This window comes from Dicentrarchus labrax, unplaced genomic scaffold (assembly GCF_905237075.1).
Source record: "Dicentrarchus labrax unplaced genomic scaffold, dlabrax2021, whole genome shotgun sequence".
Classification (NCBI taxonomy): domain Eukaryota; kingdom Metazoa; phylum Chordata; class Actinopteri; family Moronidae; genus Dicentrarchus; species Dicentrarchus labrax.
In genome coordinates, this window is record NW_026136718.1 from 11,156,426 (window position 1) to 11,183,880 (window position 27,455).

General features: G+C 38.0%; 1 protein-coding gene across 15 annotated transcripts; it reads left to right on the forward strand.

Annotated features, from left to right (window-relative positions):
• Positions 1-200: 200 nt before the first annotated feature.
• On the forward strand, positions 201-22,189 carry il12rb1 (interleukin 12 receptor subunit beta 1). Of its 15 annotated transcripts, XM_051376509.1 has the most exons (16): positions 201-301; positions 715-922; positions 11,231-11,354; positions 13,935-14,086; positions 14,250-14,395; positions 14,494-14,527; positions 15,124-15,246; positions 15,338-15,414; positions 16,168-16,396; positions 16,489-16,635; positions 16,801-16,902; positions 17,499-17,654; positions 17,942-18,097; positions 18,206-18,275; positions 18,489-18,564; positions 21,157-22,189. In XM_051376509.1, the coding sequence occupies exons 2-16, from the start codon at positions 817-819 to the stop codon at positions 21,475-21,477; spliced, it is 2,019 nt and encodes a 672-aa protein (XP_051232469.1). In that variant the 5' UTR covers positions 201-301; positions 715-816; the 3' UTR covers positions 21,478-22,189. The 15 variants fall into 15 exon arrangements, with proteins under 15 accessions (XP_051232469.1, XP_051232475.1, XP_051232477.1 ...); XM_051376515.1 differs by lacking the exons at positions 201-301; positions 11,231-11,354; positions 13,935-14,086; ... (8 more) ...; positions 17,942-18,097; positions 18,206-18,275 and adding exons at positions 1,459-1,579; positions 2,050-2,201; positions 2,342-2,487; ... (7 more) ...; positions 6,220-6,375; positions 6,487-6,556 and having other exon boundaries at positions 363-922; XM_051376517.1 differs by lacking the exons at positions 201-301; positions 11,231-11,354; positions 13,935-14,086; ... (8 more) ...; positions 17,942-18,097; positions 18,206-18,275 and adding exons at positions 1,459-1,579; positions 2,050-2,201; positions 2,342-2,487; ... (7 more) ...; positions 6,220-6,375; positions 6,487-6,556 and having other exon boundaries at positions 363-922; positions 21,160-22,189.
• The last annotated feature ends 5,266 nt before the right edge of the window (positions 22,190-27,455 follow it).

The following is a 27,455-nucleotide window of genomic DNA, read 5'->3' on the forward strand; positions in this document are numbered from 1 at the left end:
TTTGCTCAGATACCTCGAAACTATCAGGATGTGGCCTCTCTGCACTGCCTCTGTTACCACCTCAGCAGTATTGGCGAGGAGCTGGTGACAGCCAAGAGGATCACGGACAAGTACTTCAGCAGAATGATTGAGAGGTAAGCAGTAAGGAAGTACGTCATCCAGAGCTGTACTCTTCCTTCCACTCTTAAACCCCAGCTGATGGAGGAAGAGACAAAGAACTTCAGATTTAAATAACTGACCGGTGAAGAAAATCAAATATTAAACAAGACAAAAGTTTCTTGACGCAGCTTTAAGTTGAACTGTAAGTAAATCAATTTCAATGTGACCAACAATTTTTTGTTTTCATGTTTAAGAAAGAGACCAAAAAAAGCAGAGATTCAACAAGTGATTTGTTTTAAACATTTCCTCATCAAATCATAAAAATGCCAAACTTTTGTTTAAGAACTTTGGGTCTGCTGTAAATTCTGCTTATTGAACCAAACTCCTTGACTGACGCCTGATGATGGATTCAACACTAGACAGATTTGTCTGTACTATGTTGCTGTAGTTTTTAGAGTCTCCTTCAGGTTTTCTATGAAAGGTAGTCTGAAGGAAAAAAAGGAAATTAATTCAGAAAAAAGACCTCAAAGAGTTGTCACTTTCAGAATGGCTATTGTCTGCTGATGTGTTGAACGCAACCTTCCCCCACCCCTGATACTTGTGGTTTTGCTGCAGCTCATTTAAACTGAGAGACATGAAACTTCTGTGACATTTCTGAGAAGTACAACAGAACTACATGAAGGCAGAATGAATACATGGACTCTCACACGTTGAAGAATGATCCTACTAGACTTTCCACTATACCTCATGGAAACTTTGAAATGCCGGGGTTCACTATGTGGATTTGTTGTTGTGTTTATGTTTCTCACAACGGTGAGCAAAGGTAAATACACATGAAGATGCTTTATCTTTTCCTTTTTTATTTCCTTAGTGACCTTATGACAGCTTTTGCTTTACTATCAATCACTTATCTTATCTTATATTATCTAATCTTATCTTATCAAGACACAGTGCAGATTTAATCAGACATGTGAAAGTGAGAATTTGTTTGCAGTAAAAGTAAAACATCCGCCATAAAGTGTTGGTTAGCTTATCAGCAACATGTGGTTTCTATTAACAGGTTGGTACTGCATTGCTCTGTGACATCCTTATTGTGGTGCAAAATGTTTTTTCTTATCTCTATACAGATATTCTACCTGTTATATGACTATTTTTGTTTTGTTTTGTGCTTCAGTTTGTTATACATTATGTATAACAAAGTGCTTCACATTATAACTAAAATAATATAAGGGAAAATAAAAAGAATATAAGCAGGAGGTACATTTAAAAGTGGATTAACAATAAAAAAATCTTTATTATTTAGTCCTGGAACAACACAGTAAAATAAATGTTAAAATGTATAAATGTGTTTCTGCTAAGGGTCAGCATGCCATGCTCCTTCCACTCCTCAGTGCTTCGAAACTAAAGCTGACGAGTTTTACATCTGTGAATGGAGCATGAATACGACGGAGAGCGATGTGATGTTTGACCTTTACTTCAAGTGAGTACTATTCTGTGTTTGAGCAGCAATATCTGAAAATGTCGACATCTAATCAACCGCTAACTTGTTGCTGTAACAAATACTACACACAGTTGTAACAAACGTCTATTAGTGTGCAAATAAAGTGGTTGTCTCCCACTTTACCTTATTCTGCATTCTAGAGGAGATCACAAAGTTTCCAAAGATACCTTATATACATATATAAGAGAGATGTGTCTAAAATTATGCAACAGATATCTGGAATAGTTACAGAATCTTATGTTTTGAGTATTTTACTCAGTTTCACTTATAGTAAAAGCTTATTAAAGAGTTGGGACAAGATTTCAAAATAAAATATACAAGACACCGTCTAAGAGAATAAGATGATTTTAAAGGAAAAGTTTAGTTAGATTAGAGTAAATTGAAGAAAAGAAGAAGGAAGCTGCAGCCTTGGTTTCACTGCACTCAAAGCTCTACATATTCATCCACAGAAAAAATAGATTTAGGAACATTAAGACGACCTGGTCAAAGATCCACAGGGATAAGCTGAACCTGTTTACTCCTGTTGACCTTTGGGTGGAAGCTCACGTAGGAAACTCCAGCTGTACGTCAACCAAGAAGTCTGTTATACTGTCGAACACAGGTACTGAACGCTCCTTTCATCTAACTCAATTAAAACACACTATTGTTTTTTTTTAAACAAGTTAACTGAGGCTGTTCCAGTTTTTACTGTAATGCTATGGTGAAAAAACCCTACAGATAAATATTTGGCTTTTTCAACAGTTAAATATGAAGCACCACAAAAAATGTCCGTGTCCTGGTTAAAAAGCGGCCTCAAACTACAATGGAAGGCAGTAGAGCAGAATTCAGCTTTAGCCGAGGTCCGGTTCCGACGACATGATGAACACCGCACAGAATTATGGGAGAATGTGAGGCAAATTGTGTTACCAACTTTAGTTAATCTGAAGCTGTTTTTCTACATTAATTAACCTTTTATCCGTATTGTTGTTTCTTGCAGAGAACAACAAATACCACCGTTGAGTCTTCTATGTGTGAGTAGTCTTTTATATCTTTGTAATTGAAGTCCTTTAAATGGAAAGATCATTCAGCTTTGTTTATTTGTTATATTTATTCTGTGCTTCTTGGGGATCTATCTCTGAGACACACTGAGTTGGTTTTGCTTGTTTTAGCTGCACTGATTTTAATTCTCATTTTTACAGCCAACAATATGTTTTTAGTCTTGTTTCCTGTCAACTGTACATTAGTTCTGCTGATCCTGAGACATGCTGTGGCCCCAAAGCCCCATTCCTTCCTGCTGAAGATGTAAATGTCACAATCATGCAGTTTCATGCGGCTGCATAATGCGAATATTTACAGTGAATGAGGCCAACGGCGTTCAGTGGCACTGAGGAATAAGATATATCTATTAGTAATAGGTTTAATTCATTGTTAGCTTTTGTCTTTTCATGTAATCTGTTGATAATTTGTCAAAACATTTTACAGGCTCATAGGAACAACTTTCAAATATCAAATATCAATATCAAATATTAAATTTCTCTCCTTTTTCTTTTTATCTGAACAGACCACGTTATTGTTCCGAATCTGTCGAAGCATTCAGCTTACCAGGTTCAAATCAGACATCGGTCCACTAAGGCCCATAACCCACTGTGGAGCAACTGGTCTCCAGTTGTGATGGTTCCTGCAGGTGAAGTCAGAGATTTCATGGTGAATTGGTTAGCACTTTGGACCATAGCACCATTGTCCTGATGATTAAAATAATAGGCATTTAATAATTAACATGATGATTAACATCTTTAGCCACAAAAAGTAAATGTTTAATCATTTAAAAACTGCACTAATGTATGATTATTGGCCTGAAATCATCTGTGCACATTGGATAATACATAGATCCATCCTCAAATGTGAAATATTACACCTTACATTATTTAACATTTCTTATTATTTAACAGACATTTCAATGTGTTTAAAGATGGTGAACTGTGAACAGATGCAGCTTAAGTGACACTGTTTTTATTCCACTCTAAAAAAACATTTATTTTGTCGTAATGTGAGAAAAAAGTGAGACTAGGTTCAAAATAACTCAACACAACTGTCCATTTATATGTTGTGTTTCTACTGCAGAGCTTGAACAAATGCCTGGAGTCACCGTGACAACAACACTTATAAATGGCACTCGAAAGGTGATGCTAGCGTGGAAGGTAAGCTGGCACCACACGTTTAAAATGTACTTTTCACCAGCACTTATTGACTTTGTCATAACTTGCTGGACACAGATCAGAGTGTAATATTCAGAAAATCAAGCATTAAAATTACAACTGAACTGGTGATTTGATGCGTTAAATTTCAACTAATAATCCTGGTATTTTTATTACAGCTTCTATAATGTGTAGATGTAAAGTCATCATGTTCACAATGTACCCAATGAAACTTTTTATATATCAGACCAAAAAAACACCATTAAACACAATGAAAAATGACTAATAACTACATTACACAATCTGGTGGGTGTGGGATTTTTATATTTACTATCGACTTTGTACTATTACACAAGAATTTTACCACCAGGTTTTTTTTTCTCTCCAGTGTTTGCTGATACCTGACGGTTTATCACAGCAGAGAGGATAATTACCACTACTTCTACTCCTACAGTGCTACTATTACTATTACAACTACTACCTGTAGTACAGCTCACTGCCTCCACACACAGCTACATCCTTGTCTTAACAAATCTTAAATTGCATCATAAAATCTGTTAAAGCAAGAACATTACCAAAAACCTACAGTGTAAATAATATATAATATCTTATAATATCTTAAAATATGGCCAGTTAGGCAACCAGTATAAACGTTTTCGTGCAGATAATTTTATAACTATTGAATTCACCGGAAGCAATGTGCATACCTTTTCAAAATCTAACAGAAAATGTCCCCACTGACTTACAGCAGTTTTAAAATAACACTCATTCTACACAAAACCTTTAATACAAACCTTCAACATCACTAGTTCAAGTAACCTGGTACATATACTTCACTATTAGCTTTAAGTGTGTGTCCTTCTGGAGTTTCTACCACTTTGTGTTCAGTCCTTGGACTTTTCTTTTTCTGATTTACCTGCGTTGTCTGAACTGAGCTCTCTTCTGCTCTTCAGCCGATGCCACATGCAGTGTCGGTCACAGGAGTGAATTACACCATGAATAACACACAGTCTTCTCGTGGATGTCCTTGTGCGGAAAGGACACAACACTTCAAATGGAATAAATACACTACTTATATCTCGTACTCTGCGGCCAACATCTCTGTGATCGCCAGAAACACAGCAGGGTATTCTCCTCTAGCAATCATACAAGTACCGGCCGTACCTGCTGCAGATTTAAAAAGTATGTATGTGTGTGTGTGTGTGTGTGTGTGTGTGTGTGTGTGTGTGTGTGTGTGTGTGTGTGTGTTTTGCTGAGTGTGTCACATATTATGTATATTTATCCTGAAGTAGACCTTAAAGACTGTTATTTCTTTCTCCCCTGCCAGGTTGTGACAAAACTTTACTGGATCGAAAATTAAATAAGCAAACATGCCTTGAGTTGTATGACCTTCAGGATGGAGATTCAAGGTCAGAAAATGTGATTACTTTAACAGGAAGGAAGAAAAAAAAAGAAAGGGTGAAAATAAGAAAGAGTAAGTTGAATTTTAAGTGCTTCTAACCAGACGACCTTATCTAATTGACTGTTTCAACACATACAGGTGTCAAAACATGATTTGCAGCGTTGTTTCATTCTCTCCATTATGAGGATAATAAAATAGGTCACATTGCAAACCAAAACCAAACACAGGGGAAATTCTGCTGAATTTATATGCACACCAGACATTTCCGTTGGTCTCCAGCCAATTGTTTCACAAACTCTTAATTTCGTGTTGACTGTTATAGACACAGTTGTATTAGAACTATTTTCCGCGTGGGAAAACTATAAATCTGAGTCTAAGTCTGACTTCCTGTTTCTGTTACAGCTGTGAAGGACTACGTTCGCTACCTTTACTTTGAACACAGATGTAATGGTAGAAAGCCACAGACAGTTAAAATGTGCCTCTTTTATCAAAAGGAGGGTGGTAAGTGTCGTAATATTGACCACTTTTAGAGCACACTGGACCTTTAATGAGATGAGTTACGGTGCTGACACTGAATCAGGATTATAGAGTACAGCTAAGTTTGTCTAAACCATTTTCAATAATTTTTTCCCCTTGTACTCCTTCAGTTCCACTCAGAGAACCTCAGGACTTCACTCCTTCTAGTGAAACAGATCATTCTGTCGACTTGTCTTGGAAAGCGATTCCCTCTGTGGACCAGCGAGGTTTCCTCACACACTACAGCCTCTGCAGAGTGAAAATCAGCTCACAGGAAGAACACAAAGGTGTGAAGTCACTCCTTTACTCATCCAAGGTCCAGTGTGCAACATTTAGGAAGATCTAATGACAACACAATAGTGTATAATCACCTGAATATGTGAATGAAGTTATGTTTTTGTTACCAGAATAAGCCATTTTGCCTTTATTGTAAAATATTTCTGTTGATACTTGATAACTTTCACTTACAGTAAAAAAAAAAAAAAAAACTAAATTTCTTTATGTTTTTCCACATCTCCTTTTATCAGACTGTCAAAACATATCAGCCTCACTGATAAATCACCGTCTGGAAAACTTGACACCAGGAACGAAATACAACATCAGCCTGGCCGGAGTCACACGAGTGGGAGAAGGACCTCGAGTCACAATAACCATAAACACACAACCAAAGAAGCCTGTGAATGGTACCAGACTTACAGAATTAACTCTCATGTTTAAACTGCTTTAAATACAAGTCAATGGAGAACTTCTTCCACTTGTGAGTGCTAACAAAGCTTTTTTTCTCCCGAGATTAGTGTTGTGGAGTCTTCTTTTTCTGTTTGGGTTCTTTTTCATCTCAACAGTGTGCACCTTTATCTTGAAGAGGTAGGTGACCCCCCTTCTGTCTCATCTGATAATTACACTTTATGTATAGAATTGCCATCATAATATCTTTCAAATTGCTCTGATGACTTAAGTTTTTGTTTGTATAAAGATGAAACACTCTTGATGAACATTAGTGTTGACTATGCATAGAGTTGCCGTTTTATCTGCAATGTCTAAAATCAGCTGTTCATCACGGATGGCCCTAACAGTTTCTACTCTGTTCTAATATTTAGAATCAAAAACAAGATCTTCCCTCCTGTGCCAATACCTGTTATTCAAGCTTTCACCCACTGTCAACCAGAGAGTCAGGTAAGGACACCCAGGCCACCACATCCTAGAAGATAAACCCTAATGATGTTGGTGATCCCTCGACTTTTACCTCTAGCGCCACTATAAAGTGTTTTGGATGAAATGTCTCAACAACTCTTACATGGATTGACATTTTGTACAGACATGTCTAGATGAAGATACATTGTATTTACAATGGTAATTCCTTGATTGTTCAGGCAAGTGCTGCCATCGTCTGGTCAAAGAATTTCCCTATTGTTTGGTTTATAAATACGTGAGGTTCCCATCAGCTTCACCTGTACTTTGTGTTTCATGGTACTTGGTAAGATGGTGAACACGGTAAACATTACACCTGCTAAACATTGTCACGTTGTCACTGCCAGCATTTAGCTTACCCATCTGTGCCTGTAAGCCTCACAGAGCCGCTATGTAGCACGTTTTTTGTTCTATGTTGTTCTTCTAACTTCATTTTCAAGTACTTTTATTCTATATACGGCAATAAAAGTGGCCAGCAAGTGAAGAATTTCTATGCATGACAGTAAAGTTTGGAGTCTTTGAATCTTACTGCCCTCTGTTTAATGTGACCTACAACAGGAGATGCTGGAGAGAAAGGAGGAGGTTCATGAGCTGACACTGCACAAGCTACATCCAGAGTGCGAGTCTCTCCCCGAGGATGCAGAGGAGACCACTGTCTTTAGAGGAAAGTGGGATGATGGCACCGACGAGGACACGGAGGATGAGAGGGGTGATTCAAGGATGTCAGGAGGAAGCAGCGATGAGTGTTTGAGTACAGATCAGGCACTGAGGAGCTCCAAAGAAGGGGAAATATCAAATCTTGATCAGGTGGACAATGAGATCGCCATGCTGATATACAGGACTGGTTTGGTCTTTGACGTGAAGCCTTAAACTGGATTCAACCAAAGAGTTTTACTGCCTCACAGCCCAAAACTGCACAAACATTTGAAGGGCTGACATATTTGCTGGATTACACTTTTCTAACATTCATTGTCTTTTTCTGATGAAGAATCTGAGTTATCACAGTGTTATAAGAATTGTGTTGAATGTTGAATTTTGCCAGTAACATCACATTACGTAAGGACATCAGTATGAGTAGCAGCGTAAACCACTCACAGGATTTTCTTTATGCTAACATATCTCCTCGTGTCCCTCACTTGCTGCCTTTGCTCGCCTCTTACCTCCTCCCAGCGTGGATGTGATGCGAGAACAGAGGAGGCGAAGCTGGCCAATGAGAAATCCTTGGTTCAATAACATCAGGCTTGAGCGACGCCAGTTATTTATCACATGCTGCACAGCATCACTTTTCAACGGCTGGTATGAATGTTCAGAGAACCCTTTATTTAAGAACAATTTCAAAACCTCACAGTACTCATTTAAATATGTAAATAGTTTAACAGAGCTGATTATTATTTAGTAGTATTTTTTGTTCTTAATATTCCTTTTAAATCTTATAACTTATGTTAATCTCAGTCTTATTTGTTATGATTACTTTGGCTATTTATTAACTTTAATTTTTTATCTGCACAATAATACACCACATAAGAATGTGTTTATGTTGATTATACTGTAAAATAAAAAGAGAAAGGGGAACCACAGGTCAGGTTTTTGGGGCTCTGAGTGCATACCTCCTACATCTACCTTTCGGACTTCCCTGGTGGTTATAATGTTATGCAGCCCCATACCAACAAACTGATGCACTGTGTGTTCGGAAACCAGCATTAACTTTTCAGCAGTTTGAGCTGCAGTAGTTCATCTGTTGGATTGGACCACACGGGCCAGCCTTCACTCCCAACGTTACATCAGTGACCAGTTCACCACATTTCCTTCAATGGACCACTTTTGATTGGTACTGACCACTGCAGACCGGGACACCCCACAAGAGTGTGGACGCAGTTTGGAGATGCTCTGACCCAGTCGTCTAGCCATCACAGTTTGGCCCTTGTCAAAGTCGCTCAAATCATCACGCTGCCCATATTTCCTGCTTCTAACACATCAACTTGAGGACAAAATGTTCACTTGCTGCCTGATATATCCCACCTACTGACAGGTACCATGATAACCAGATAGTCAGTGTTATCCACTTCACCTGTCAGTGGTCATAATGTTATGGCTGATTGATGTATGACTGTATCTGCTTTGAGTCTACCATTACAAATTTGGTGCCATTTGACCAATAGGTGGCACTGCAGCAGCATCATCGTACTATAAAGGAAGGAATATTTGAAAAACCATTCATCTGACCAACTTCACACTTGGTGGGTGTATTGCTGAGGACTGAAAGGAGTGCAGAGTTGAATGTGTAGCAGAAATGCTCACAAGTCACTTTTGCATTATCTGCTGCCTGCAATTCGGAGCGCTTAGAGCACTTCATAGCTATATCTAAGGAATTCAAAGCATGGTCCACATTGTTTGGTATGTTTGGCAATGCATTATGAAAAAAACACATAATGAAAGTATGGCTGGGCGATATGGCATAACAGTTTTGTAACACCAGACCACTGATTTATGATATTAATATGGTGTGTTTCTTTTGTCTTTTCTTTTTTTTTTTTTTTTACATTTGAACGGAAGTCATCTTTTCAAAATGAAAGCGCAAGTGATTTGGTATGAAACTCCTAAAACGGAAATGGGAAAAGAATGAGGATGTAAGACGAGGAGGAGTTACAGCAGAATTTCAAAGACCACAACACAAGCTGGGATAAAACTGGATTGGATTTGTTTTGCAACAGATTACAAACATTGACATGCACAGAGATTTATTTGAGATTAGAGGAAACCTTCCCTCAAAGTGCTTCTCTTTCCAATCATACATTATGTCTAAAATCAGTTTCAGAAGACCACACAATTACTGAGCCTTTTTAAAACCCTTTTTAAAACTATATAGTTACCTGCTGTTTTGAAAGATTTACTTAGTAGGAAGCAAATCTACAAGCGAGGACACAGGTGGACTGACGCTTTAAATTAAACTGACTGGAGAAGAAAGTCAAATTTCAAACAAGTTTCAGTAGCTTGAAGCAGCTATAAGCTGAGCTGTAAGTAAAAGTAATGTCAATGTGACCAACAATATGGTAACATGTTCAAGACAGAGACAAAAAAGAGCAGAGATTCAACAAGTGAGGTTTTTTAAAATGTCCTTACCACATTATAAAAATGCTGAAAAGTCCAAACTGAAGTTGAAGTTGAAGTACTTTGAGTCCTTACTCTATTTATTACACCGCTGAACCAAACTCCTTGACTGACGCCCCTCTTCTGTCTTCTGTCATGATGATGGACTAAACACTAGACAGATGTGTCTGTATTGTGTTGTTGTAGCTTCCAGAGTCTCCTTCATGGTTTTCTTTTACAGGCGGTTTGAAGAGAACAAAAAACTGTTGTAAAGAGATTAACTTTTAAAAATCAACAAGAAAATGACTTCAAAGAGTTGTCACTTTCAGAATGGCTGCTGTGACTGCCAATGTCTTCAACGCAAGCTCCCCCCACCCCTGGCACTTGTGGTTTTACTGTAACTCATTTAAACTGAGAGACATGAAACTTCTCTGACATTTCAGAGAAAGGTAACTGAATTACATGAAGGCAGACTGAATACATGGACTTTCACACGGTGAAGAATGATCCTTCTAGACTTTCCACTATACCTCATGGAAACTTTGAAACGCTGGTGTTCTCTGTGTGGATGTATCATTGTGTTTATGTTCCTTACAACGGTGAGCAAAGGTAAATACATACGGAAATCCTTTATCTTTTCTAAATTAAGCAGTAGTATTAGTATTAATCTTATGTGACTCATTGTATCTGACCTTATCAAGACACGGTGCCGAATATTATATCAGACAGAAAGTGAAAATTCATTTACAGTAAAAGTAAAACGATGGCCACAAAATGTTGGTTAGCTTATCAGTGTCGTGTGGTTAACAGATGTTCACTGTGTTGCTCTCATCCTATTGCAGTGCCAGCCTTCGTGTCTGTAAAGATATTTTTTACAAATAGAAGGACTATTTTTCTCAGTTTTTGAGCTTGTTTGAGTTTGTTCAGCACAAATGCAACAGAGGGGTTCAGTGCTGGGGCTGATGGACCAAACCTCCAACCTGTCACAATGTCAAGTTAAATACATTGTGTAATGTATTTTAAAGTGCTTCATCGTGACACTAAAATAACATGAGGAAATTTAAGAATATACTCAAGACATAACATTAAAAGTGGATTAACTGTATTAAAAAAAGGTTTAGAAAACTTTATTTTATTGGGTTTGTTGCTGAAGCAGTTTTTTCTAAAGAAAATGTCTTTATTATGTATTTAATGAAATAGAAATAAATAAATAAACATTAAAATGAGTACATTTTGATAATTCTGAAATGTGTTTCTGCTCAGGGTTAGCATGTGAGGCTCCTTCTAGTCCGCAGTGCTTCAAAAGAAAAGCTGAAGAGGCCTTTTACATCTGTGAATGGAGCATGAATACGACTGAGAGTGATGTGACATTTGACCTTTACTTTTTGTGAGTACTGTTCTGTGTTTGAGCTGCAGTCTAACTATAAAACAAGGAATATCTGTATGTCTGTCCTTCGCATGTCTCGGGGACCGCTCATCCGATCAATTTCACATTTTGGCGGGTGTTGTTGAGGACCCTAGGAAGTGCAGTGTTGACTTTGTGACAAATTGAATTTATAAAGACAAACCTCACTCTCAGAAACAATTATTTGAATTCTGTGGGTCCAAATGAATCTATTCATATAACCAGTGCCCATTTGTTGTTGTCTGTTTCCCACCATGTAGAATTTTGTTAACTCTATTGCACAGTTGTCACCAAATGTGGTACCAACCAACTCTGGACCAAGCCTTTATATTTGTTTCAGTTTAACCATAGCTGGCCCTAAAACTCTTACTTTTGATTCTGATTTTCAGGCTTATTTTACAGGTCATATTAAGTTTTAACTCTTTAAAATGGCAAATGTGGTTGCTTGGACTGAGATTAAGGAAAACCCTTAATAGTTTGTTCTGAGCTACTTGTTTGTTCTTTTAGTTATTCCAGCGTAGCAGGTTATGCAAGTATAAAAGTGGCATTGAACTAAGGATGTTGGTAATGGGCTCATGGTTTCCTTAACAAAGAACTTGGATATTCTTGCCAGATACTTTGTTTTTAAGTGGACTTTCACAATGACACAGAGGGCCATAGACTCGCTGCACATTACACTGTTTGAGTTCACATCAAAGATAAGTAAAAAAAACACTGTTCCTATGTTTGTTCAATTACATTCAACAAAAAAACTGCTTAGGTCCCTCAATTTAAAGACTTGTTCCAGAAACCAATCTATTCAAGATAACCTACTGTTACCAACTGATTACTTTTTGGAGCTCTTTACCACGTGATAATCAAACTGTTTCTAAACACTCTCAAGTTAGTAACAAAGCTGAATCATCTGCATACATAGTAAATACAGGACATGGACAAACCTCCATGTATCCATATACACAATAAAAACAATAAAGTAACTAATTGTGCTTCCTTTGGGGGCACCACAGGTAAAGTTTTTAGAGCAAACCACCTACATCTACCATTTGGACTCTGCAGGAAGGAATATTTGTCTTTCTGTCAATAACCATGCATCCGACCAACTTCACACTTGGTGGGTGTTTTGCTGAGGACTGAAAGGAGTGCAGAGTTGAGTGTGAAGTAGAGATGCTCGCAAGTCACTTTTTGCAAGTCCAAGTAAAGTCTGAAGTCTCATATTGTTCGTGTGTTTGTTTGCTAGCGTTTTTTTTTTATCTGCTTCCTTCAATTCGGTGTGCTCAGAACACTTTATGGCTATATCTAAGGAATTCATGTCCCACTGTATTATCATGACTGCTTTATCTATTAGTGTACTGTGCAGCTTTGATAAGTTGTTCGGTATGTTATTATGGTGTGTTATTAGAAGGGCTGTTGCAATGCAATATACAAAAAAAAACACACACAATGAAAATAGGGCCAAAAAATAAAAAAATATTATAATAACACACCACATCTGATTTATGATGGTAATCGTTTTGGGCTTTTTTTTTTTGTTGGCAATGTGAAACACCACCGTATCTGCAATGCTTGATCACTGGGGTCCCTTTTTTTCTCACATGAGATACTAAGTGAAAGTTATTACACACGTTCTGTGTAGTTGAGTTATTTGGGGCATCTTTTACAGAGTCCTTAGCTGCTGTATATCGTCGCATTGTAACATTTGTAGTTTAAATATCTATTTAAACAAAGCCAGCATTCGAATAAGTTGGCAAACAAGCAAACATTCACTCATATTATCAAAATATGCAGCGATCTGCAATTTAATCAAGGTAACTTCTCTTAGCTACAAAGCCAGCAGCAAGCTAATGTTACAAAGGTGATGATGCATTTTCAGGTGGTTGATCCAGCATCCTTTTTTTGATAACGCAGACGTTGCAATATGCAGTTCTTTTCCTTTGGTCCTTGTGTAAAGTTACTATAGCCAAAGGTTATGACAAGTGAGCATAAGCCGCAGGTGTGCCTGCAATGTGGTTGTTCCTGCAGCTTACAATCATCTGTGGCTGTGTGCACCAGATATGTAGTCATGTTAGTAAGGGAGGCACTGAATGAAAAAAATAGAAAATAAAAAATACAATAAAGATTGTTTACAAGTCCCTGATCTCAAGTTGAGTCTGTTGAGGACTCAAGTCACTGTGTGTGCAGCTTAAGTGCGACTCGATTCCAAGTCACAAACTCGAGTGCCTGTCTCTGGTGTGAAGTCGAATGAACGGTTCTCGAAAACACTGAAATCAGCACTTGGCTTTTGCCAAATGGGAATGCTCTGTCGAAAGACAACAAAATACACATTGAATAAATTACAGATCACATGTTAATTGGTGAGCTTTAGATGTGCTGGTTATGTGTACTTTTTGTTACCTTTTGGACGGAGCCAAGCTACCTATTTCCCCTGTTTTTATCAGTCTTAAAGCAACTTATGGAAACAAAAATGGAAAACTGGTAAACTTAAGTCTGATGGTCAGGGCATGTGAGATGTTTTCAGTTTCTGTCATTTTCACTGCACTCAAATCTCTACATATTCATCCATAGTGATGAAAACTTTGGGAGCACAAACACCACCTGGTATGAGATCCACGAAGATCGACTTATCAAAACTCGTTCTGTTGACATTTGGGTGGAAGCTTATGTAGGAAACTCCAGCTGTACGTCAACCAAGAGGTCTGTTACACTGTCGCAAACAGGTACTGAATGCTCCACTCATTTCACCTAACATGCACCATTAAAACACACTATTGTGTGTACAAGTTAACTGAGGCTGTTTCGGTTTATACTGCAATGTTATGGTGAAAGTACAAAAGTAAATAAATGTAAAATCCTACACAAAATATTTTGCTTTTTCAACAGTTAAATATGAAGCACCGCAAAAAATTTCCATCTCCTGGTTAAAAAACGGCCTCAAACTAAGATGGGCAGCAGTAGAGCAGAATTCAGCTTTAGCCGAGGTCCGGTTCCAACGACATGATGAACACCACACAGAATTATGGGAGAATGTGAGGCAAATTGTGTTACCAATTTCAGTGCATCTGAAGCAGTTTTTCTACATTAGTTAACATATTTAACCTTTTATTGGTATTGCTGTTTCTTGCAGAGAACAACAAATACCACGATTGAGTCTTCTATGTGTGAGTAGTCTTTTATATCTTTGTAATTGAAGTCCTTTAAATGGAAAGTTCATTCAGCTTTGTTTATTTGTTATATTTATTCTGTGCTTCTTGGGGATCTATCTCTGGGACACACTGAATTGGTTTTGCTTGTTTTAACCACACTGATTTCAATTCTCATATTTACAGCCAACAATATGTTTTGAGACTGTACGTTAGTTCTGCTAATGCTGAGACAGAGGTGACAGTAAGTTGTATAGGGCTCACATGAAAAGACCAAAACCAACAGTGCATTAATCTATCTCTCAATATTTTTTGACTTCTCTACCTTGCTGTGGCCCTCAGACCAAACTCATTCCTACTGAAGATGTAAATCTTCTCACAAACAAGTAGCAAACAAGCAAATGTTTGTTGTAATGATGGGTTTTTAATTGTTTTTTGCTCAATGGTACTGAGGAATAAGTGACTCTTTACAATGGAAATATTAATAGGTTGAAATCATTTAATTCTTTTGTTGACATTTCTACTTAAATGTGTAACATATCCAGGGGAATAGGAACAACTGTCAAATGTAAAAAAATTGACAACATTTTTTTTTTTTCTTTTTATCTGAATAGACCAGGTCATTGTTACGAATATGTCAAAGCATTCAGCTTACCGGGTTCAAATCAGACATCGGCCCACTCAGCCCCGTAACCCACTGTGGAGCGACTGGTCTCCAGTTGTGATGGTTCCTGCAGGTGAAGTCAGAGATTTCACAGTGTATTAGTTAGCACTTTGGACTTTAATCAGTTATTCTGATTGTATAATCTGATTGTGTTTTCACTGCAGAGCTTGAACGATCACCTGAAGTCTCTGTGACAACAAGACTTGTAAATGGCACTCGAAGGGTGATGCTAACGTGGAAGGTAAGCCAGGGGATGCTAAAACATTCACAGCTGTGGGTTTAGATGAGAGAAGCTCATGTTTTATTCTAATATTGATAAATGGGATTGTTTGCAATTAAATCAGGATACATTTCTGCCACCCCTTAAAGTCTCCTTGCCACCCTCTTGTCACCGCACAAATATCTCTTGATCCGCCCCAGGGGGCAAGGGAGCGCTGAAAGTTCAAATATACTCCCAAACAGACACTTACACGGACAGCTGCAGACGCAATGGCCACATAATAGTTCTGTTTAAGGTTTTCCGGAGCTGGACAAAGTGTTGTGGCCGTGTGGACAGTCCGTGCGGTCACAAGAAATTGGCAGATGTCTGCACAGAGCCTAAATGTACACCAAATTTATGTCACATGGACCCTTTAGCACCCTTGCATACTCAAGGACATGGAAAGTATAATTCCTGCTTGAGATAATCAATGTGCTGCAGACACCTCTACAATGAAATAAGATCTTACCCATTTTTAAACGTGAAAAAAAAAAACAAATCCAAATGCAGCAAACCTTCAACACCAGTAACCTGGTTCATATACTTCACTCTTTGCTCTAAATTTTGTCCTCAGGACCAACAATGTGTGTCATTCTGGAGTTTTTCCACTTTATGTTTCCTTCTTGGACTTGTCTGTTATTTACCTGCATTGTCTCCAGGTTGGGTCGTACCATTCATAGTTGATTACTACCTCTGCCCTGTTCAGTCTGAACTGAGCTCTCTTCTGCTCTTCAGCCGATGCCTCACACAGCGTCAGTCGGAAAAGTGAATTACACCCTGAAAGACACGCAGTCTTCTCGTGGATGTCCTTGTGAGGAAAGGACACATCACTTCAAATGGAATAAATACACTACTTATATCTCGTACTCTGCTGCCAACATCTCTGTTATCGCCAGAAACGCAGCAGGGTATTCTCCTCCAGCAATCATACAAGTACCGGCCGTACCTGCTGCAGATTTAAAAAGTATGTGTGTGTGTTTGCTTGAGTGTGTCACATATTATGTATATTTATCCTGAAGTAGACCCTTACAGACTTATTTCTTTCTCCCCTGGCAGGTTGTGATAAAACTTTACTGAATGAAAAATTAAATAAGCAAACTTGCCTTGAGTTGTATGACCTTCAGGATGGAGATTCAAGGTCAGAAAATGTGATTACTTTAACAGGAAGGAAGAAAAAAAAGGAAAGGGAGCAAATAAGAGAAAGTAAGTTGTATTTATGACAGAACACTTCATCCCCTCAGCTAATCTTTGGCCTTATCACCACCAAAATTGACAGTTTTAATACATAGAGGTTTTTAGTCATCAGTTGTTTGTGCCATCTTGTTCCTTTAATGTTGTAACACAACAATGTTTTTGTTTCTGTTACAGGTATAAAGGACTATGTTCGCTACCTTTACTTTGAACATACATGTGATGGTGATAGGAAACCACGGACGGTTAAACGGTGCCTCTTTTATAAAAAAGAGGGTGGTAAGTATTTTTGGATTAGGTCACCATAATTACCAGACACTTACCCGACAGTGCTGCGACACTGATACCTCTATGGTTGATGTTTGGTTAGTTTTAGGCACAAGAATTAAACATCTAAGGCACCAAAGTCCGACAATTTATTGCCCCGACATTTGGACATTATTGCTTCCTTTTGCTGTGTGTCATAATAACTATGACTGCTGGAGAGCTTTGTCACTTGAACATCAATATGTTGTTTTTGGGTATTTACACTGTTCATCTCTCTTGATAGAAAAACTTTATCTTGTTTTGTGTGTGTATTTTTTTTATTTGCTCACCTGCTATCTGGTAGAACAATCCCATCTCAAAACTAAATTCAGGTATTGGCCAAATAAGGACCTTATATTTTATAATTTCTTATTTAAAATCTGTACATCTCCTCTCACTGTGTGGAGATGATTGGGGGCATTCTTCTATATTCAAGCAGCAGAAACAGTAAGAAACAATATGTAATTTGTGTCATGTTGCCAGTAAACGGGGAGTTTAATGAGATGAGCTATGGAGCTGACACTACATCAGGGTCGAAGCTAAACAAAATGTTTGTTGTTCTCCTTCAGTTCCACTCAGGGAACCTCAGGACTTCACTCCTTCTAGTGAAACAGATCATTCTGTCGACTTGTCTTGGAAAGCGATTCCCTCTGTGGACCAACGAGGTTTCCTCACACACTACAGCCTCTGCAGAGTGAAAATCAGCTCACAGGAAGAACACAAAGGTGTGAAGTCACTCCTTTACTCATCTGTAGCTTTTTGCAAAACCAAAGATCCAGTGTGCAACATTTAGGAGGATCTAATGACAGTTTTCATTAGTGTATAATCACCTGAATATGGGAATTGTTATGTTTTTGTTACCAGAATAAGCCATTTTGCCTTTATTGTAAAATATTTCTGTTGATACTTGATAACTTTCACTTACAGTAAAAATGAAACTTACCAATATCACAACTGTGTTTAACTGTGATGGAAACTTTCTTTGTGTTTTTTCCACATCTCCTTTTATCAGACTGCCAAAACATATCAGCCTCACTGATAAATCACCGTCTGGAAAACTTGACACCGGGAACGAAATACAACATCAGCCTGGCCGGAGTCACACGAGTGGGAGAAGGACCTCGAGCCACAATAACCATAAACACACAACCAAAGAAGCCTGTGAATGGTACCAGACTTACAGAATTAACTCTCATGTTTAAACTGCTTTAAATACAAGTCAGAGAACTTCTTCCACTTGTGAGTGCTAACAAAACTTTTCGCCCCCCGAGATTAGTGTTGTGGAGTCTTCTCTTTCTGTTTGGGTTCTTTTTCATCTCAACAGTGTGCACCTTTATCTTGAAGAGGTAGGTGACACCCTACTGGAAATATTCTACAATTTTGGATGAAAGTATTTCTAAACCTCACAAAATACAGCATGCATCAGGAGTTAAAGTTCATTCAACACTAATAACACTTTTTATGTATAGAATTGCCATCATAGTACCGCTTTAAATCAGCTTTTCATCCTGGATGGCTCTTTTTTTTTTTAACAGTTTCTTCTCTGTTTTAATACTTAGAATCAAAAACAAGATCTTCCCTCCTGTGCCGACACCTGTTATTCCAGATTTCACCCCCTGTCAACCAGAGAGTCAGGTAAGAGACTTTACCAGGAATATGCAGCGGTGATACATGTGTTTGTCTTTACGAAACCCTGACAGCTGGCCCTTTTGTCATTCATACACTTGAGAAGTTCACTGTGGTGAACACCCTTAGGGGAGGTTTGGGGAAGGTTTGCCAACAGGCTCGTTTGAGATGAGTCAGGCCTGCGTAACATCGACCACCGGTGATTGTCGCACAGTGCATGCTGGTTAAATTTATCTTTGACTTGATGCTGATTTGTTCTGATGCATATGTGAGCAACAATATCTTAATTTAGAGATTGAGGCGGCTGCAGTTTTTACAGCTATGCGCCAGTGCAAGACCCAAGGCATGATGGGAAACACCTTGCTGCCACCTGATCAAAGAGCTGATATGTGTGATAATAATAACAAAGTTTAATTATATCCCCGAACATGCTCTCCAAACTACACCTAACAGGATGTTTTGGTTTGTTTATATTTTCTGAAGGCTGCTGTAAGCTGCATACTGGAAAATAAATTACGCTTAAATTTAGAATAACGTCACTGTCCAATAAGCTTAGTTTAGGTTAACTCACAGTTAGTTGGATGCTTCATAACTTTACCTGTTACGTCATTTATTGTTTGTTAAAATCAACACTGTTTGTCACATCTTGTTAGTTAGTGTTGTGATGTTAACTGGGAACATATCCCAGCCACACTGAATAATGTTATCCGGCCGCCCCACAAGAAACCTGCACATATCATACGAGCTAGCTGGTACACACTTGACAGAGCAATGATTCATGAATGTTTTCCTAAGACTATGCTGACTAATTGTGGTTTTAGTGTTACTCAGTAGTGACCTTTACCTCTTTTGTACTTCCTATGGTATCTTATCACACATCAAGTTACCAAGGCACAAACATATGAGGTCTCTGGCCACATAGTACGATGCTGAAATCTACATACTGTACTTTCAGAGTGAGGGTTTTATACAGGATTTACATTTTAATCAAACTGAATCGGACACAAGTTCTGCACAACGATGGAGTCTTACTCCACAGCAAGCCAGCTGTTGCACACTTGACACTGTAATGATGTGGAGAGAGAAGGTAGTGAGGAGTGGGCTTAAATGTTACATAAAATTTGTTGAAAATCCAGCCTGTATCCCTGCATAGAAACACACATCAGTCCACTGGCAACCGAGAGTGTCGGTAAAAGGTCTCATGTTTTAGGTTATGTTACAAGCTGTTCACTCATTGGCAATAAAAGGTCATTAATAAATAAAAAATAATAGGTAAAATGCTTCAGAAGTTTCTATATGGAACCTTCAACAGCTAAGAAATATAGAAATTAGATATTGTTTCTTACTGTTTTTTATGATTAACAGGTATATTGATTCCTGTTGCTTTGTAAACCCAGTGTTCAAAGGTGCTATATAAATAAAGTTTACCATATTATTACATGTGTGTGAGCAGCGGTTGGGTGTGTGGAGGTTTAAGTAATTTAAAGTAAAAGACAGGCAAAGGGAGGCAGTTGGTGTGACTGGATGCGCTGCTCATATTCTTCTCAGGTACCGTAAACCTCAGTCCCCAATGAATCTGTTGAAAGACGATGTGAAATGTTTAATTTAACCAGAAAGCAGAACACAGCTAACAGCTGTCAAATGTCAGCTGTTCTTGTCATGCAAATAATTCACAACCATTGTCCTAATGCCAGTAACTCCACTTCTATTTTCATCATATGGCTGATGAAACCCTAACTCTTAATGACAGAATAAATGTATGACTGAATGTTGTCTGTAGACTCTGTGACTAATTTTCAAAATGCTGTTTTAGTGTGAAGATGACTTAGTAGTGACCTTTACCTCTTTTTTTACTTCTTATGGTATTTTATCACATCAAGTTAACAAGGCACAAACATATGATGTCTCAGGCCACATAGTAAGATGTTGAAATCTACATACTGTGGTTGTAGAGTGAGGATTTTATCACAGGGTTTACATTTTAATCAAACTGAATCGGACACAAGCTCTGCACAATGATTGACTCTTGCTGCACAGTTTTGTTCATTTTTGCTATACTAGCAGTACAGATGACAATGTCAGTCTGTGTCTTGGTCTGTTGGTCAGTCCACCAAATATTGGATGGATTGCCATGAAACTTTGGACAAACATTCATGGTTCTCAGAAGATAAACCCTATTGACATTAAACATTACTGGACTTTTTCTCTAGCGCCTCCATGAAGTTGTTATTTGTTGTTTTGTTTTCTCAACAAGTATTGGAAGGATTAACATGTTGTACAGATATATCTAGATGCAGATAATACAATACAATCATGAACCCTTAGTTTTTCGCCATCATACGGTTAAAAATGTAATCCGTACAATAGTTTTTTTTTTATAAATACCTGCAAACTTACTGACTTTCCCATCAGCCTCAGCTGCACTTTGTGTTTAGTGTTAATTTTCAGCCTCACAGAGCCTCTATGTAGCATTTTTTTATTGTATGTTGTTTCAGTTTTCTTGTTCCAAAGAGGCCAGCAAGCTAAGAATTTCATATGCACATTGCAATAAAGTTTTGAATCTTGAATCTTACTGCCCTCTGCTAATGTGACCTACAACAGCAGATGCTGGAGAGAAAGGAGGAGGTTCATGAGCTGACACTGCACCAGCTACATCCAGAGCGCAAGTCTCTCCCCGAGGACGCAGAGGAGACCCCTGTCTTTAGAGGAAAGTGGGATGATGGCACCGACGAGGATGCGGAGGATGAGAGGGGTGATTCAAGGATGCCAGGAGGAAGCAGCGATGAGTGTTTGAGTACAGATCAGGCACTGAGGAGCTCCAGAGAAGGGGAAATGACTGATATGGATCAGGTGGACAATGAAATCGCCATGCTGATATACAGGAATGGTTTGGTCTTTGACGTGAAGACAGATTCGACTTAAACTGGATTTAACTTACGGTTTTACTGCCTCGCAGCACAAAATTGCACAAACACATGAAAGGTTGACATATCTGTTGACTTATATGAAAGACTGGATGAATCATTTTCAAGTTCTAATTCTAATAGTTTACATTTTTCTAATGAAGAATCTGAGGAATCACCATGTTATAAGGAAACAATTTGTTTAATTTTCATGTTGAATTTTTCCAGTAACTTTTTTATGAGGACAACAGTACAAGCAGTAGGGTTAACCACTCACAGGCTTTGTCAATGCACGTTGTCAATAAAGTGTGGACAGCAAATTCTGGTTCAGACTTTTATGATTTTTGCCAGTTTGAGCTGTTTCCAGACAAGCAAATTCTGTTCATAGACTAATTTTATTGTCGGTCCATCTCTTTCGTTCAGACTGAAATATCTCAACAACCTTGCAATGAATTGAACTTTAACATTCATGGTCCTACTGACTTTGGTGATGCTACTTTTGCTGTAGCTCCCTCATGAAGCAGACATTTTTGTTTTTTAGGCAAATGTCTGAACTGTTGGATGCATGAAATCTGATACAGACAATCACGGTCTGTAGGATGAATTTTATAACATTGATGATCCTCAGCTGCACTTTGAGTTTCGTGTGAGTAAATGTTAACATGCTAAGTTAACACTCTAACCTGAAATGCCAAATTTAACAATAAAAACATGAAATCATGAATAATAAACACATATTTTTTGTATATAAGATTTCAAAGACTGTATTTGAAGCCTATAAGAAGGAATATCTTTGAGAAATTATTCAATAGGGGAAGCACGCGACTTGAACAATTTCTACTGGTAGCATAGCAGTGTGCAACAAAAGCCTCTAACCAGTTATTACATTAACTTCAACATGACTGCAGAGATTAGACAGACCTCAGCTTTTAATATCAAACTTAAAATTAGCGTTACAGCCTCAGAGAGCTGCTAGTGTCGCTGTAGACTCAACTACATTATAAAACTTTAACCTTGGATTAGAGAGAAACCACAACTACACTAAGTGCGTGCAAATACAATAAAACTATGATCAGATTTACAGTAAATTTTTTGGTCAGTGTAAAATGAAACCTGAGATAAAATAACAGAACCAGTGTACTACATGTGAGAAACACAATGTTGGTCTGTGAAGAGGTGAACATGTGACAGGAAGTGGTCAAAAGCAATGACCTTAAAAAAGGTAGCTCATGCAAGGTGAAATGCTTGATTACTCATAACCAAAGACACCTCTGTAGTATTTTGACCTACCTTGTTTAAACTGGAACGTCATTTCGACTTTCTACTAAGAAGTGATGACAGCAGTTTTCACCAAAACTTAAACATTCTCGGCAGAAATAAAAAGTCTTTGTCTTGGTTCCTATGTTGTAATTGCTGTGGCCTGTTTGAGAACAATGAAATCAACAAAAACTCTATTGTTTCGACGGTGAAAGCTTTATCATTCACCACATTAAGAAAAATGTAAAATCATCTGTCCCGACCGCAGACAGCAGGCTAACGTCTGATAAACATTATGTGTGATGAAGAAAATACAATGAACAGATACCACAGATCACATTTCACATTACCACCAGGGTGCCAGGTGGTCACAATGTTGAATATGTAATTCATACAACTTAAGTGCATTCAACATGAGTACAAACTATATTCTATTTAATGCAACTTTATACTTCTACTCCACTACATTTCAGAGAGAAATATTGTAGTTTTTACTCCTCTACATTCATCTGACAGTTTTAATTACTCTCCAGATTACAGTACATACCCTTTCTGTCAAGTGAAAACCATGTATCTCCACATTTGGCGATTTTTAATTAGATTTGTTCTGATAAAATAAAGGATTAAACGTTCCTGTATGGATTGAGACCCTTCTTCTTCTTGAACTAAATAATCTATTTAAAATCACGTGGAATATCTGGAAAACGCATCGTCACAAAGCTGAAAACACGGCTGTTTTTCTGAGCTCATATGTGGCTGTCAGACAATGATGATGATGATCTTATAGAATATGATGCACTGCTGTAGATTAAACTACCCGACAGTATATAAAGTAGAATGAACATCTACCACAATAAAATGCAACACACACATTAATGCATCAGTAATATCAATCCAACAACACTGTATACGATTGTAAAACTGACAAGATTTTTCTGCATAGGTTAATGCTTTTGATACTTTATTTACAATTAGCAGATAATACTAAGCAAGAATGTATTTTGCATTCTTAATGTATCCATCTTTAAGATACGGTCACAAAACTGCACATTTACTGGTATATTTTACAGACATTATATTCTGTTAATGAGAGCTGTGAAGCAGCTTGTTAGGTTTCAACTTCATGATTCACAGTACAAATAACTAACAAAGAGGTACAATTGTCTGTCATCCATATAAAATTACATGTTGTCTTGAATGAAATTGTATAGATTAAAAATTGTAAAGGCTGGGCTAAAATGTAATATGATATCAGCCAACTTCATCAATCAGTTCATTAAGATGATATAACTTATGCTGTGGTTTGGTTTAACAGTAATCTAACAATACTTGAAGAAAACAATGTCTGTCTCTGTACTATCATCTGTACTATTTATCAAAGAATAAGACAGAAAGCTCTGTATTGTATATATACATAAAATACACTGTGGTACTTCAATGATTCACTCTGTTATATGTTGTAACTCAGGTTGTCCAACAGATGGCAGAAAAGATTTGTTTTATTTGGTTTGTTTTATTTGGTTGTATGAGTCAGAATAATCCCATCATAGTTTTTAAGGACATAAAATCCTGGATGACCTCCAATTTTCTGATGTTAAACTCAGAAAAAAACGAAATTCTTGTTCTTGGCCCCAAAAACCTTAGAGACTCATTGTCTAAAGATATAGTTAGTCTAGATGGCATTAACTTGGCCTCTAGCACCACTGTCAGGAATCTCGGAGTTATCTTTGATCAGGATTTGTCATTTAACTCCCACATAAAGCAGACCTCTAGGACTGCCTTCTTTCATTTACGTAATATTACAAAAATTAGACACATACTATCACAGACAGATGCAGAAAAACTAATCCATGCATTTGTTACTTCAAGGCTGGATTACTGCAACTCTTTATTATCAGGTTGCCCCAATAAGTCCATTAAAACGCTCCAATTAATTCAGAACGCTGCAGCACGAGTACTGACAGGAACTAGAAAAAGAGATCACATCTCTCCTGTACTAGCTACACTGCATTGGCTCCCTATAAAATGTAGAATAGAATTTAAAATCCTCCTCCTCACCTATAAAGCTCTTCATGGTCAGGCCCCTTCATATCTTAAAGAGCTCATAGTACCCTATTACCCCTCTAGAACACTACGTTCTCTGAATGCTGGGCTACTTGTGGTTCCTATAGTCTCTAAAAGTAGAACAGGAGCCAGAGCCTTCAGTTACCAAGCTCCTCTCCTGTGGAACCAGCTTCCAGTTGTGGTTCGGGAGGCAGACACCCTCACCACATTCAAGAGTAGGCTTAAGACATTCCTCTTTGATAAAGCTTATAGTTAGGGCTGGATCAGGTGAGTCCTGAACCATCCCTTAGTTATGCTGCTATAGGCCTAGACTATCGGGGGATTTCCCATGGTGCACTGAGCTACTCTCTTCCTCTCTCTTTCTGCACTCATTCATGTCCCTTTAATGCATGTTACTAACTCCACTTCTTCCCCGGAGTTCTTGTGCTTTCTCGTCTCGCAGGTTCTCATGGATCCTGGTGGAGCCTCCTGCCATGGTCCTGCTTGACTGCCATTGCCAATACTGTTGTTGCTGTGCACCTGTCTGTCTGTCTGTCTCTCGCTCTCTCTCTCTGCCTCTCTCTCTCTCTCTCTCTCTCTCTCTCTCTCTCTCTCTCTCTCTCTCTCTCTCTCTCCACCCCAACTGGTCGAGACAGACGACCACCCACCTAGAGCCGGAGGATCTGTCCTAGGTTTCTGCCTTTTAACAGGCAGTTTTTCCTTGCCCTTGTCGCCAAGTGCTTGCTCATGGTGGTACTGTTGGGTCTCTGTAATTAATGTTAAAGAGTTCGGTCTAGACCTGCTCTATTTGAAAAGTGTCCTGAGATAACTTCTGTTATGAATTGGCGCTATACAAATAAAATTGAATTGAATTGAATTGAATTGAATAGTTTTTGGTTTTGAGAAGAACTGACTCATAATCAGTTCAGAGAGACATCGTTTTGGGTCGTAAATCCGGGGTTTTATATTTTTGATGAAAAAGTTGAATTTTGGATGACATTAGTCATGGCAGGCTGCTGCTGCTGTTATATATGGTATTGATTTAAAGTTTGTGTAAATTTGCACATACTGTACTGCATGAACTGTTTTTTTTTAAATACTGTGTATTTATATTTAATATGATATGATAAATGATATTACCCTGCTAAACTCTTACCTGATCTATATCTCTTCATATCCTCTTCAAATTCATACATTTCTACTATTTTCTCATTCTTTAAAAACAAATATCCATATCTTCTCAAGATCTTACCTGTAGTTTGCCCTCCAAAGTTGAATTTTCTTGTATGCAAAGTAACACACAGCTTGTGTCTGTCCTGTGGTTTCAAAATAAAAGTGTGGCTTTTCCAGCCCTCGTATTGGATTCTGGTTTCCCATCTGTACTGTGACTCGATGCCACCAGAGGGCAGTGTCAGGTTGTGTCTGCAGTTTAGCCAAATGAGTAAATCATCTCATGAACTTTTGTCTTGAGTAATAAACTCAGAGTTCACCAAATTACAAAATTCCCCTTTTCAGATAGAGCTTTTTATCTTAGAAAAATATTTTCTGAGTGCTGCTTTAAACTGACTTGCTTGGGATGCTCCCCATCAGAAAACTTTAAACAATGGTCCCCAGGGAAAGTGAGCGTGTAGATCAGAAATTTATAAGTCATCGCTGCAGCTGAGTCTGTCCATCCAATATGTCACAATCTAAGGGTTTCTAGGCAGGTCTAGTCTAGTCTAAGTCTAGGATGCATTTAAATCACAATGAAAGCTGCAGAGAATATTATTAGCATTTGATTGGCCTCTAATACAACAAGGCAGAGAGAGGAAAACATCTGGAAAGGGAAAATAGAAGTAGAGAGCAGTATTAACTCACAAAATTGTGGTTGTTGTTATTGTTTGTTTGAAATGGACTGATTGAAATGTGGGTAGGAAAAGGCTTGCGTGACTGACTGAAATACCGTTTTGTTTGCACGTTATTTTTTTTGTTGGAATCGCTGAAAGAATCCGATGTGTAGGTAGCAATTCAGAGGTGTGAAACCTTACAAAGGAATGATTAACTCCTCTGCAAAATGTAAATATGAGAGGAAAAAGATGCAATCTGTATGTCAAGATTCAGTCTGATAACTGTCCAGAACTGCTTTGAAAGGCAGTAAAAACACTTGATCAATACCTGCTGTTCTCCGTTTGCATGCATAAAGGTCATTTCATCAAACTAATCCAGTATATTATCTGTAATGGTACATCTTCACTTCTGGCATCCACTCATATACAGCATATCCAACCCATCACACAGCTTTATTCAAAACAAAATGTCATGATTTCAGAAGGTGCACTATTAAGTCGTCAGTGACTTTTATTGGGGTCAGTCAGTAATGTGTTATTAAGAAAAACATTAGTCACAGAGGCGGAAGTTCACTAATCAGAGCTGAGATCCAACTGACAAACTGACATTTTATACTTGTTTTTTGTTTTTTTCGAGTGAGAGCTTGTGCAGTGATAACTGGGATATAAGCATCATTTATGTTTTTGTGTATCAGTCCGTGCAATGACTCACATGGGAACGACAAGGAAATAAGAGTGCTCAGAAAGCTATCAAGATTCATGTTAGTAAAATGTATCCATACAGAAAAGCAACATGTGCATGATGGACAAACCTCTCGAAGGGGGAAGAAAATTAAACCGGTAATGTTCATCAAACAAACACAAATCCAAA